We start from the raw sequence: 13206 nt of genomic DNA, 5'->3' as shown, positions 1-13206 counted from the left end.
TTCATTTTTCTCATCTCATCTGTAAGAATTTTTAGCCTACCTAACTTTCAGAGTTTTAAAGTGCGCTTCAAGGGTCGATTTGGCCATAATTGAAAAATCTACTTAATCTCCTACTATACTAATACATACTTCCTACGGGCACTCCACTAGTTACTATCTATTTACTTATTTATTTTACATATCTGATTCATGAATGCAAATTTCCTTGCCTAACACCCATCTCTTGGATGAACTAATACAATTAATACATAAAAAGAAATGGAAAAAAAACCCCAAGCAAACAACAATTTTAGAGTATCAAGAAAAACATTTATTTTCAAAGCATATTTCACTTCATATTGTATGATTAGAAATAGCTGATCAGGTGGTGTGCATTACTCGGCTGCTTCTTTTCCCTAAAAAGGCACAAAAGATTTAATTAGGTTGTATTACATTTAACTGACAATTACTTTCTGTCAGATTCATTTTACTGAAGTTTAAGGTAAATCTGATTAGTTTTTCATTGAAGAGAATTGGATATTTACCTTGCCAGAGTCACGGCTCTTGGCTCTCAGCTTGTTGACCTGGGACTCTGCAATGTCAGCACGCTCCTCAGCCTCCTCCAGCTCATGCTGGACCTTCCTGCACTTGGACAGGTGAGTATTGGCCTGCTCCTCCTGGAAAATTACATACATAGTTTATGTACATGGGATGCATTTTTGTTCATTATGTGTACAACATTTTGAAGTGTTTATTTTGACAAAATTACAAATTTTTAATGATTGCTCTCTACCTTTATGACAATATAGATATTGCAGGATAGCTTGTTGTCTTTTGTTCCTATCATTCTAGTAAACCTAATTTAATACTATGTTTATGTATACAGTATGTAATTGTGAATTGTAATATTGGTTAATTGGTTAATATCTTTTGTTTTTGAGAATCCATTTTAGTTATTCGTAATAATAAAAACAAAAACACCGGACCAAATAAAATGAATCTTCAACCTCACTTTAATAACACTTATTTTAGTTTCAGATGGCTCAAATTTGGCAGATAGCATGATACTCATTAATAACTAAAGTAAACAATTAATAAAATAATGAACTTTGCCCCTTCATTCATTTGAACAAATAAATCTATGCAAATGTAACTGTTTTGACATTATCTATCCATCAGTATGGAAAATATAATATGTCCTTACCGCCTCCTCAGCCTGCCTCTTGTAAGACTTGACCTTCAACTGCAGCTTGTCAACCAGATCCTGCAGCCTTGCAACGTTTTTCTTGTCCTCCTCAGTCTGTGATAGTAAGTACATTACATTAAATAGTAAATTTGCATCTTGAAATTGTTTATGTCCAAGATATTTTATATGGATCTGTACATGTAAACCAAAGTGACTGTACCTGATAGGTGAGTTCCTTCACCCTCCTCTCATATTTGCGGACACCCTTAACAGCATCTGCTCCACGTCTCTGCTCACCCTCAACCTCAGCCTCCAGCTCACGCACCTTAAAAAATCAGAGATACATATTGTTTGGATTTATGTTTTCCTACATTTATTCGAATGTGTAAATCTGAACATAACTTTCTTACCCTAGACTCAAGTTTCTGCAGCTGCTTCTTGCCACCCTTCATGGCCAGGTTCTCAGCCTCATCCAGACGATGCTGCAGGTCCTTGACAGTGATCTCAAGGTTCTTCTTCATCCTCTCCAGGTGAGAGCTGGTATCCTGCTCCTTCTTCAGCTCCTCAGCCATCATAGCAGCCTAAAGGAGACGAGTATGAAATGTTAATTAGAAGTATCTTGAAAAGACACATTAGAGATAAATTAAAAAGTAAAATTTCAACCCACATCGGTGATGGCCTTCTTGGCCTTATCCTCTGCATTTCTTGCTTCCTGAACAGTGTCATCCACCTCACCCTGGACCTGGACCAGGTCAGCCTCAAGCTTCTTCTTGGTGTTCAGAAGGCTTGTGTTCTAAAAGGTAAAAAGATTTAGACACTTAAGTCGTCATAGACGATTTTCACTTTTTAAGATCTCATTTGATTTTTGGAATTATTAAAGAAAATATTGGGTTTGTTCACCTGAGAGTGCAGAAGTCCAACACGCTCACTGGCGTCCACCAGCTCCTGCTCAGCGATTTTGCGGCTTCTCTCTGTCTGTTCCAGAGCAGTTCTAAGTTCCTCAATTTCAGCAACCATGAGACCGTTCCTGCGTTCCACCATAGCAGCTTGTTCCTTGAAGTCTTCCTGAGCTCTGACAGCATCGTCAAGGTGCAGTTGTGCATCCTAGTGAAATGATCAGGAAATGTTCAAATTAATTTCAAAATGTAAATGCACTGCCCATAGGCTGTGCAACAATTCTGCGCCGTGCAATACCTTCAGCTGTGACTGCACATTCCTGAGCTGCTTCTGGGACTCAGCAGCCTGGCGATTGGCGTGGCTCAGCTGAATCTCCATCTCATTCAGGTCTCCCTCCATCTTCTTCTTGATTCTCAGGGCATCATTCCTGCTCCTGACCTCGGAATCAAGGGTGTTCTGCATGGAGTCAATCACCCTCTGGCTGTTCCTCTTGATCTGCTCCATCTCCTCATCTTTCTCTGCCAGCTTCCTGTCCACCTCACCCTTAATCTGGTTGAGCTCCAGCTGGACACGCAGGATCTTAGACTCCTCGTGCTCCAGAGTTCCCTAATGATATCAAATAATGAAATATTAATCTCTGCCTTTAAACTTTTTATGATATATTTGTCCATGATTTGGTGTTGTTTTCTTTCAGAACATCTTCCTAGAAAAAAATGTACCTCAGCCTCCTCAAGAGCTGTCTGGATCTCAGACTTCTCTGTCTCCACCTGCTTCTTGGACTTCTCCAGCTCATGGATGCTCTTGCCAGTCTCACCAATCTGTTCAGTCAGATCTGAGATCTCCTCTGTAGAAAATACGTTTCATATTGTTTGGTGTTAAAATGTGAAATATAAAGAATTTAATCCGACACACACAATGTAGGAAATACATGTGTTTAATATAATGTAACTGTTGCATAATGTAGCACTCACGCTGCAGGTTCTTGTTTTCACGCTTCATGGTCTCCAGCTGATCCAGAGCTTCCTCATAAGAGTTCTTCATCTTGAACAGCTCAGTGCTGAGAGAACGAGCCTCCTTCTGTGCTCCCTCAAGCTCTGCCTGACCCTCCTCAAACTTCTGCTTCCACTCTGCCAACACCTGAATGATTATTAATGACAATTAATACAGTTCAGTTGGTTGTGTAGTGATGTAAAGACATAAAAATTTATATTTTGTAATTTGTATGGTTTGGCCACATAAAGTGAACAATGCTACCTTGTCAAAGTTCCTCTGCTTCTTGTCCAGGTTAGCAGCCAGTGCATTGGCCCTCTCCACATCAATCATGAGGTCCTCCACCTCACTGTGGAGCCTCTGTTTGGTCTTCTCAAGAGAAGCACACTTGGAATTCGTAGCCTCAATCTGCTCCTCAGCCTCCTGAAGGCGCTGAGCAAGCTTTTTCCTGTTTGAAAAAGACACAATTTGTTACTCTAAGAATCTTAAAGTTGCACATATTATTTTCAAGATATGTTTGCATGTATGAGATAGGAACCTAGATAAACATATGTAATTAGTATTGATACAAGAAAGGCAGTTCTCATTTGAGTTTTACTAAAAAGCAACACTTCTGACCTGGAAGTTAATTTTTTTGAATGTTACTCACTTGGCTTCCTCAAGCTCCTCAGTGCGCTGGATAGCATCAGTTTCATACTTGGATCTCCACTGAGCTACCTCACTGTTGGCCTTGGACATTCCACGCTGCAGCTCAGCCTTGGCCTCCTGCTCCTCCTCAAACTGCTCCCTCAGCAGGTCACAGTCATGGCGGGCTGATTGCAGTCCATGGGCAAGAGCATTCTTGGCCTGGAGAAAGAGATATTATTACATTTACAAAATTCCTAAATTTCCAACAAATATTCCCAATACACACTAATTGATATCTTACCTTAACCTCCTCTTCAATCTGTCTCTTGAGCTCCTCAATCTGCTGTGTGAAGGCCTGTTTGCCTCTGGTCAGCTGGGAGACAAGAGCTTCTTTCTCCTCAATTTGACGGCCGAACTCACCTTGTGGGAAGATGTTATGGTATATTAGTAGGTGTTACATTTCATAATAAAATACACAACATATTGTTCACTGATAGCTTGTAGATACCATTTTCTGTCAGGAGACGTGCTCTATGTGCACTTGTGTCATTGATTTGACGGACATTTTCATCATTCTTGGACTTCAGTTCGCTAAGTTGGTCCTCAAGAGTACGGCACATCTTTTCCAGATTTCCCTAAAGAGGAAAAGTCGTCAGACCTTATTTATCATGTGAATGTTCTTATGTACTATGCAATTTTGGGGATGTAAATAGCATTTAAAGTATTGTGCACCTTTGCTTTAGCAACAGCCTCCATGTTGCTGGAGAGGTCATCAATCTCCATCTTGTATTCACTCTTCTCCTTCTCAAGCTTCTGCTTGACACGCTGGAGGTTGTCGATCTGCTCTCCGAGTTCAGCAACGCTGTCAGCCTGCTTCTTGCGAAGAGCAGCAGCAGTGGCTTCATGCTGCAGAGTGGACTCCTCGAGGTCACGACGGAGCTTCTGGAACTCAGCTTCACGCTTCTTGTTCATCTCAATCTGAGCAGCAGTGGCGCCGCCAGCTTCCTCCAGCCTCTCGCTGATCTCCTCAAGTTCCCTGGAGAGGTCAGCTCTCTGCTTCTCAACCTTGGCACGAGCAGCGCGCTCAGCCTCAATCTCCTCCTCCAGTTCCTCAATACGGGCCTGTTGAATGTAGGTGTAACATCTTTCAGTAAACTTCCACCAAAACTAGGACATGTATGCAGCAATGTTTTGTGTAATACAATATGTCACCTGGAGCTCCTTGATCTTCTTCTGAAGCTGAGCACCCAATGACTGCTCATCTTCAATCTTGCTAAGGAGCTGACTGGTTTCAAAGTCCTTCCTGTAGGAATCAGAAAAAGTACATGGACATTTTACAATTGACCACATTTAAAAATAATGAATGGTTGTAGGGGAAATTAATAAGCTATTTTACTTCTTAATTTTCTCATCAGACTGCTGCTTGTCATTCTCAAGATCCATGATGGATTCCTGAGCCAGTTTGAGATCACCCTCCAGCTTTCTCTTGGCTCTCTCAAGGTCCATACGCAGCTTCTTCTCTTGCTCCAGGGATCCCTCAAGCTGAACATCAGTAAGAATTTTTAGTTATCATGTTTAAGAAGTATTTTTCCTGTCAATCAAAGTATTTGCAAACTTACATCATCCACTTGCTGCTCAAGCTTGGTCTTTGCTTTGGTCAGAGTATTGACTTTGTCTTCCTCTGCCTGCAGGTCATCAAGAGTCTGCTGGTGAGCCTCCTGAAGGGCCTTCTTTTCCTTGGTCAGCTTAGCAATGCTCTCATCCTGAGAGGCCATCTCCTCAGTCAGGTTCTTCACCTATGTGTGCAAGAAAGATGTTGTCATTAAAGGGTTATCATCATAATCTTACTTGATCTGCTGGGCAGATTATCATTTACAAACCTTGTTCTCAGTGGCATGTTTCTCCTTCTCCACTTTGGCCAAGGTAAGCTCCAGGTCATCAATATCCTTCTTGAGCTCAGAGCATTCATCCTCCAGCTTTCTCTTCTTGGCAGTGAGCTCAGCATTGATTTCCTCTTCATCCTCTAGTCTCTCATTTGTCTCTTTGAGTTTGGCCTCCATCTGAATCTTGCTCTTGATAAGTCCCTCACATCTCTCCTCAGCATCTGACAGATTCTCTCCTTCCTAATGGAATTAATGGAAATAGGTGTCAGCGCATCAACATTGAAACAGTCGAAACAGCACAACTTTGTGTTGATGTGTACTTACAGATGCTACTTGCAGCTGCAGATCATTCTTCTCCTGCAGAAGGGAGACCATCTTCTCCTCCAGTTCCTTCTTCTTGGCCAGGGCAGTAGCCAAGTCAGTTTTCATTTTCTCGTAGTTCTCCTTCATATTTTGCAGTTCCTTCTCAGTCTCAGCACTCTTCAGCAGAGGCTTGATCTTGTAGTACACCTTCATCCATGGCCAGTGTTTGACATTCATGAATGAGCGGACATTGTACTGGATGGTGTAAATGGATTCCCTGGTGAGAAGAAGGAGCTGTTATGGACAGTGTTATTTTTTATTTTTCATACCATCTTTCGGAACCAGATGTTTACAAACGTACCTCCTCTCCATCATCTTCACAAACACCTTTCTCATGACATATCCACGGCATAAAGCTTGAGTCATAGTGACCAGAGAAGCGAGTTTTTCATCTCTCATCTCCTCCAGGACACCCAGCAGGCCGGCCTTGAAGAACACCTAAATGAAAAACAAGCAAAAATTCATGTAGGACAAACTCAGATAGTGAAAACTTTACACCCTGTAAAACAGGTGTTTCATAAGTGACAAAATGTTGGCTACACTGGTTCTATACTAAACACGTTTTTCTTGGTACCAAGATAATTACAATCATGTCAGTAGTTTTTTAACAACGGATACATTTCTTCACCTCTTTGGTCATTATTTTTTAACCAAATAAGTAAATTAAGCTGCTTACCTTGGTGTGTCCGAATTTGTACTCATCATGGGGCACATCAATTGACCCAAGCAGCTTCTCTGAAGCCTTCTTGTTGTCAATGAACTGGCCCTCAGGGATGACACTGGCATTCAGTACCTTGTACCTGTTGTGATCGAGTGAATGGTCAGTGTGAGCATTTTCTTTTAAAAATCTGCTTCAAAATCCTATTAAAATATCCATTGATACCTCTGCTTGAAGTCACCATAGAGGATTCTGCTGGGGAAACCTTTCCTGCAGATTCTGATACCCTCCAGCACACCGTTACACCTGAGCTGGTGGATGACCAGGAAGTTCTCCATCAGACCTGTGAAAATGAAATTTATCCATTACTTCTACTTTGTTGAACCATCCAAAAATAAGTAAACAGTAACAACTAACACAACAAAACTATTGAGTTCATCTTCTTTGTGTACCTGGAGTCTTTGACTCATTGGGAATCAGGCAGCGCACAAAGTGAGGATGGGTGCTCCTCAAGTTGGTCATCAGCTTGCCCAAGTTCTCCTGTAGATCCAAAATGGTAGGTTTTATCATATGGGACCATTGTGAGTTTGAGTTGCAATGGGGACATGTAATACAAGTTTGCAAAGTTAAGCCTTACCCTAAACTGTGAAGACACAGTCTGCATAGAACCACCCTTCTTCTTGCCTCCCTTCTTGCCAGCCTCTGTTGATAATTTTAAAGTAAACATGCTTTGTTAGAACGATACTTAAAAGTTACATGAACAAATGCTAAAATATATAGCACTGACAACAAAGTGTGTTTAAGTTTGCTGTAGTTACTGACATACCTTCAACAACAGGGGGATACAGACTAGCCAGCAGTTTCACTGAGGACTTCTGGTACAGCTGAATAACAGAGTCATTCAGTGGGTCCTTGTTCTTGTCCAGCCAGCCAGCGATATTGTAGTCCACGGTACCAGCATAGTGGACCAGGGAGAAGTGAGCCTCAGCCTTGCCCTTGGCGGGCTTGGGCTTCTCAAATGCTTTGTTTTTGCCAAGATGCTGGTCATACAGCTTGTTCTTGAAGGATGTGTCTGTGGCCTTGGGGAACATGCACTCCTCTTCAAGGATGGAGAAGATGCCCATGGGCTTTAAAAAGTGAGAAGAAGTGTGTCATTGAGTGATTCGTTAAGTCAATGTCAGAACAATAAGAAATGATCCCAAAATGAAGTAATTACCTTCTCAATCAGCTCAATGCAGGCAGCCAAGTCCATGCCAAAGTCAATGAACTCCCAGATAATACCCTCCTTCTTGTACTCCTCTTGCTCCAGGACGAACATGTGGTGGTTGAAGAACTGTTGCAGTTTCTCATTGGTGAAGTTGATGCACAGCTGCTCCAAGGTGTTGAACTGTGAGGGGATGAATAAGTGGCATAATCTCTTGCAGGCAAGACAAAGGATTCTGTCATGGAAAGTATTGGCCGCTGAATTTAAAACATATATATGTAAAGCTTACATCAAAGATCTCAAAGCCAGCAATATCCAGCACACCAATGAAGTACTGCCTTGGCTGCTTGGTGTCCAACATCTGGTTGATACGGACGACCATCCACAAGAACATCCTCTCATAGATAGACTTGGCCAGGGCAGTCACTGAGTTCATAACCTGAATAAAAACAATAATACAATTTTAATAAAGTCAGTAAACAAGTATTTTTTTTAATTATTTTTTTTACCCCTCATGCATTACTGGTATTTTCAAGTTTTTATGAAATAATAACTGTATGTGACTCCTGGAAACAAAATAAGGGTGTGATTTGATTAAAGTTAAGCCAAAATAAAGTACATCTAAAATATCCTTGACTGATTTAGCATTATGCATTTAGCATTCACTCTATAAAACTAATCAAATGTAGTAATAAACATGAACTTCATTTCTAAATTAACCCTACACTACATCACTTTCGTAGAACTAACAGTAAATAACTAGTGAATAACTCGGATATACCTGAGGTACAGTCTGTCCCTTGGTGACATACTCATTTCCGACCTTCACTCTGGGATAGCACAGAGCCTTCAGCATGTCAGCGGAGTTCAGACCCAGCAAGTAAGCAACCTTGTCAGCCTCTGAAAAATAGTTTTGTGGTTTCTATCATGATTTGAACAGGATCCAGTGTGATTCAGAACTTTATTACTGTTGTTTTCCAGGTAATGACTTTGAGGTGACATTACTTACCATCTGAGCCATCTGGCTCAGCCTGCTCCTCACGCTGCTTCTGCTTGAACTTCATGTTACCATGGTGGAGCACAGCACCAGTATTCTTGTAAATGCTGTTCTTCTCCTCACCAGTGAAGCCCAGGATGTCAATGGCGTTCTGAGTTCAAAAGAGGTGTCCACACAAAACATTATCACTTCAAGAGATGTATCTGAGAGAACAGTTTTGACTCTTCTGAACCCCAAAAACATGACGGCGGGTAAGAAAATTATGCTTTCTTTAAAATATTACCAGAAATACACCTTTATCAGAAAAAGGTGTATTTCCCCCAACATTCATGACACCTGCACTTTTCCTTTTTATGTTTCATGGCAATATTACTGTGAGTTCTTCCAGTTTTAGCCATGATTGTGGTGATTTCATAGAGGTATTGCAGTGAAAAATTAGGCCATAGTGAGGAAAATGTGACAGGATAAAAAAAAACACCTCGAAAGTGCTTGGGTTTCAGAAGGTTAAAAGAGCAGTTTTGATATTGCATTTAATTCCTAATTTGTAGTGAAGAACACTCACATCAGTGGCTTCCAGCTCAACTTTGTCATCAATGCTGGCCACAGTGATCTGTCCCATGCTGCACATGGGGAAGTCGTAGGGGTTGGTTGTGATGAGTGACATTTCTGGGGGGAAAAAGGGTTAAAACATCTATGACTTTCTTTCATGTAGAAATTGTTAGTAGGTTAAACATGCAAATCCAGAATCTGCTTACCAATCAGCTCGGGTTTGTGGTTGGTCATCATCTGGTAGAAGATGTGGTAGCCTCTCTCATCAGGAAGCTGGAATGTCACTCTAGACTTCTCCAGCAGATCTACAAATATTGTTCATAAGTCACAGCATGGCCAATTCTATATTACAGTTATTTGTTTGTACTATAAGGATTCGTACTTACAAGTCTCAATATCAGCACTAGCCAGTTTACCAGTTGTACCGAAATGGATTCTGATGAATTTACCCTGTTTGGGACAAAGGACATTTTAATGTCTCTCGCCATTGGCAATTTTTAATAAGACTTCTCTTGTGTAGAAATTTCCCATACTTACGAAACGTGAAGAGTTGTCATTCCTCACAGTTTTGGCGTTACCATAGGCCTCCAGCAGGGGATTGGCTGCAATAATCTGATCCTCAAGGGATCCCTATAATCCAGGTTTAGAATTGATGTCAGAAAATGACTTTGTTTTTCCCCCTTGAACAATATACCACGGGTAAAAAACCCTGAATTTTAATAATAATAAATAACATACCTTTGAGGTGTCCCTCTTCTTGTCTCCACCAACTGAGATTGTTGCGAAGTACTGGATGACACGCTTTGTGTTCACAGTCTTTCCAGCACCAGATTCTCCACTAGGTATAGACAAAGACTTTTATCAATATCTATATCAATATTTATTTGACTATGTTAAACAAAGTCAACACATTTATATGTCACAAACTTACGTGATCAAGACGGACTGGTTCTCCCTGTCTGTAAAATAAAAAACAAAATAATTTACTATGTCTTACTGCAACAGAAACCTAATATACTGATATGTTCTCTGTTGCTATAGTAATGACTTACCAGTCAGCATGAACTGATAAGCGTTGTCAGAGACGGAGAAGATATGGGGTGGAGCCTCCATACGCTTCTTGCCTCTGTAGGCAGCTACACATTCAGAATCGTACACTGGGAGCCACTTGTAGGGGTTCACAGTTGCACAGAACAACCCAGAGTAGGTCTGAAAGTGAACATAGAGATTCAACAGTTTATGCTATGACTCCAATATGTGCAGCCATTTTCAATAGTATCTGTTCTTGGTGGACAGGTTAGCTTACGTAGATCATCCATGCTGCATAACGCTCTTTGAGGTTATACAGCACAGAGGCTTCATTGAGATGGGTCATCATGGCCATGTCCTCAATCTTGTCATACTTGGGGGGGTTCATTGGAAATACTTCTGTTTCTTTAACTGTCCTCTCCTGGAACAGGACATTTTTGACAATCAGAACTGATCAAAATGAATTCCCAGTTAAGTCTGCCTTTGCGATACGAACCTCAGAAGTTTCCAGGAGTTTGACGGTGACTTTGTCACCCTCTTTCTTCGTGATTGTGCCCTTCAGGTACAGCTCCTTAGTATCACACACGTAGCAGGCACTCTTGGCATCAAATGGTTTGCTTTGAGCCTCAATCCTCTCCCTCTCTGGCTTACGAAGGTAAATGGCAGCCTTGCCATAAGTGGCCATCTCCGCGTCGGTACTCATGGTGGCGGCTGTTGTCTGTCAGATAATTACAAACTGCCATCTTAGACTTATATTTTAAGTCTTTATAATTTAACAGCACTTAAAGTCCGGGTAAAGCATATATATATATATATATTTTTATATATATACTGTATATATATATATAGTTTTCCACACCATAGATTATTGTGCTTTTAAACACCAAGCCAAAATCTAAATCAGAAAAAAAAATCGCCATGTATTAAAAATATGGTTTTAAAATACTGAAAGAATGAGCAGTATTCTCTGCTCTGAAACACTGGGGACGTGTCTGCTGAAGGCAGGCACTGAAACCTGATATCAAATATCCAACTTCTCCGAAGACTTTCTGCATGCTGTCATATTGGCTCTCTAACTCTCTCAAAATGTCCATGCAAAACAAACTACGGAGAAGAAATCTTGTGTTTCACTTAGGGTGTTCTGCAGTGCAGAGATCTGACACTCTGCTCTAATGTTGAGTCTCTGTGCCTCTGTTGGCAGTCAGCCAAGAGAGGCGACCTCTGTAGACAATAACGGTTATCTTTAGGTTCATAAAATGCCCTGATTTAGCGCCTATGTGAGATATTACTTCAGACATTGTAATCTTCCGTCGGTATGACAGCTGACAGGAGTTAACGTTAGCTTCAGCAAACTAATGTACTAACTAACTTCAGCAAATGTATCAATGTTAGCCACTGTTGGTAAAAATACTTATAGTGTTAGGGGCAGATTTATGATAAGGACTTTCTAGTCCAAAATTCAGTCACATATAGTTATAAGTCTTTCTACATTATTTTGTACCTTGTAAAATATGTTTTCATACAAATCTCTGATTTGAACTTACCCGGACTTTAAACTTACATACTGCTGAATAGTAAACATAACCACACTGAAACCATGTCTATGTGTTGTTACAGGTGGGCTTCAACTTTAATCTAGACTAACTTGTTACAAAGATCAAATACTAATGTATGGTTCAGTACTGTCAGAATGAGTTAACTACTGTGGATATTCAATTAATGAGAAACATTTTGCAAATGTATCAAATGATAAAGAAAAGTTAAACATTTAAAAGTTGTCCTTACCTGAACACCCCCCTGTCAACAGTATTTCCAATCCTGTTAAAGAACAGCAAAAACAAGACTCACTAACAAATATTAACATAACTTATTTCATAAATGAAGAATACATTTGAATTGTCTCAAGCTTAAGAAAACACAGTCTTACCACAAGCAGGAACTCACAGGTCTTCTGTGTCGCACTGTCTTCACAAGAAGCCCTTTATATTGTATTGAGTTATGATGACATGGCAAAGTTAAATATGGTATACACTCCAAATGTGGAAAGGGGGATAGGCAGACATAAAACATATGTTGTAATTATATATCGTCTAATGTTTCAGGTTTCACTTTTTATGGCCAGGTCCTTACTTTTGCTCCAGCATTACTTCAATTAAAGTTTATTTTAGGCTCTAGAGCACCCTCCTCATTTTACAGCAGGTATACTATTTTAAAAATACATAAGTGTTCTATTTTTCCTAACCTGTGTCATTTATTATTTGATGAAATCAAGTGATTATGTTAAGAATACGTTTTTTGCAATCATGTCAGTTAACTAAATCAATCTTTTTAAATTTTGCTAGTGACATTATTGAGTCTTTCAGTTTCTTTGTAGCATGAGGTCATAGCACTAAACAAGCTCAGCAAGAAACCATATATAATACAATATAAACCAATAAGGAAAAAGAGATGTATCAACTAAATATGACAAAACAAACTTAAACAGTGTTAGTTAGTCATCTTCAGGCCAGCCCTCTTTCTTATCTGGAAGAAAAATATCCCTCTCTGAATGTCAAAGTTAATTTTTTTGATGAGAGCCAAAATTGAACCCTCAAAATGTGTTTTCTGGGATGACAGAGTTCATTGAGTTGTTGGCCACCAAAGAAAGACAGTGAACGAGAAGTTATCTTGAATGAGCCACATAATTATTCAGGCTCATGCATACTCATTTTTCATGCTGGGATTACAGTGACAGTAGTGCAACCCCCTTTCCCTCCTCATGGCATCTCCTCTGAGGTTCAAAAGTGCTCTCAGACATTCTTCATAATGAAGTCTTGGCTCTCTCTTATAAATGCTTGTGCTCGG

General features: G+C 40.2%; 1 protein-coding gene across 2 annotated transcripts; it reads right to left on the bottom strand.

The window, feature by feature from the left end:
- Positions 1-287: 287 nt before the first annotated feature.
- On the bottom strand, positions 288-11065 carry LOC131973177 (myosin heavy chain, fast skeletal muscle-like). 2 transcript variants are annotated; one of them, XM_059335061.1, is made up of 39 exons: positions 10859-11065; positions 10640-10783; positions 10386-10542; positions 10265-10292; positions 10042-10171; positions 9871-9963; positions 9720-9783; positions 9540-9638; positions 9347-9450; positions 8797-8935; positions 8569-8687; positions 8077-8226; positions 7800-7970; positions 7402-7710; positions 7221-7283; positions 7036-7123; positions 6809-6926; positions 6602-6725; positions 6227-6363; positions 5887-6142; positions 5560-5802; positions 5299-5475; positions 5076-5221; positions 4892-4982; positions 4412-4801; positions 4188-4314; positions 3981-4099; positions 3702-3898; positions 3317-3500; positions 3034-3199; positions 2782-2906; positions 2360-2668; positions 2066-2269; positions 1833-1958; positions 1576-1746; positions 1386-1490; positions 1184-1279; positions 525-656; positions 288-395 (listed from the first exon to the last, which is right to left on the bottom strand). In XM_059335061.1, the coding sequence occupies exons 1-39, from the start codon at positions 11063-11065 to the stop codon at positions 375-377; spliced, it is 5829 nt and encodes a 1942-aa protein (XP_059191044.1). In that variant the 3' UTR covers positions 288-374. The 2 variants fall into 2 exon arrangements, with proteins under 2 accessions (XP_059191044.1, XP_059191045.1); XM_059335062.1 differs by having other exon boundaries at positions 7221-7285; positions 7410-7710; positions 10072-10171.
- Positions 11066-13206: the final 2141 nt, after the last annotated feature.

Source organism: Centropristis striata, chromosome 6 (assembly GCF_030273125.1).
Source record: "Centropristis striata isolate RG_2023a ecotype Rhode Island chromosome 6, C.striata_1.0, whole genome shotgun sequence".
Lineage (NCBI taxonomy): Eukaryota > Metazoa > Chordata > Actinopteri > Perciformes > Serranidae > Centropristis > Centropristis striata.
Note: the sequence above shows the minus strand (reverse complement) of the source record. Positions and strands in the feature narration are given on the sequence as shown.

What these genes read in the sequence shown, in the direction of transcription:
- LOC131973177 (XM_059335061.1), bottom strand. Translation starts at nt 11,065, where the DNA reads ATGAGTACCGACGCGGAGATGGCCACTTATGGCAAGGCTGCCATTTAC. An exon ending in CTGGCTTTGAGATCTTTGAT is followed by an intron (nt 7,971 to 8,076) that starts GTAAGCTTTACA and finishes ATCCCCTCACAG; the next exon opens with TTCAACACCTTGGAGCAGCT. An exon ending in TGCAGAAACTTGAGTCTAGG is followed by an intron (nt 1,491 to 1,575) that starts GTAAGAAAGTTA and finishes TGATTTTTTAAG; the next exon opens with GTGCGTGAGCTGGAGGCTGA.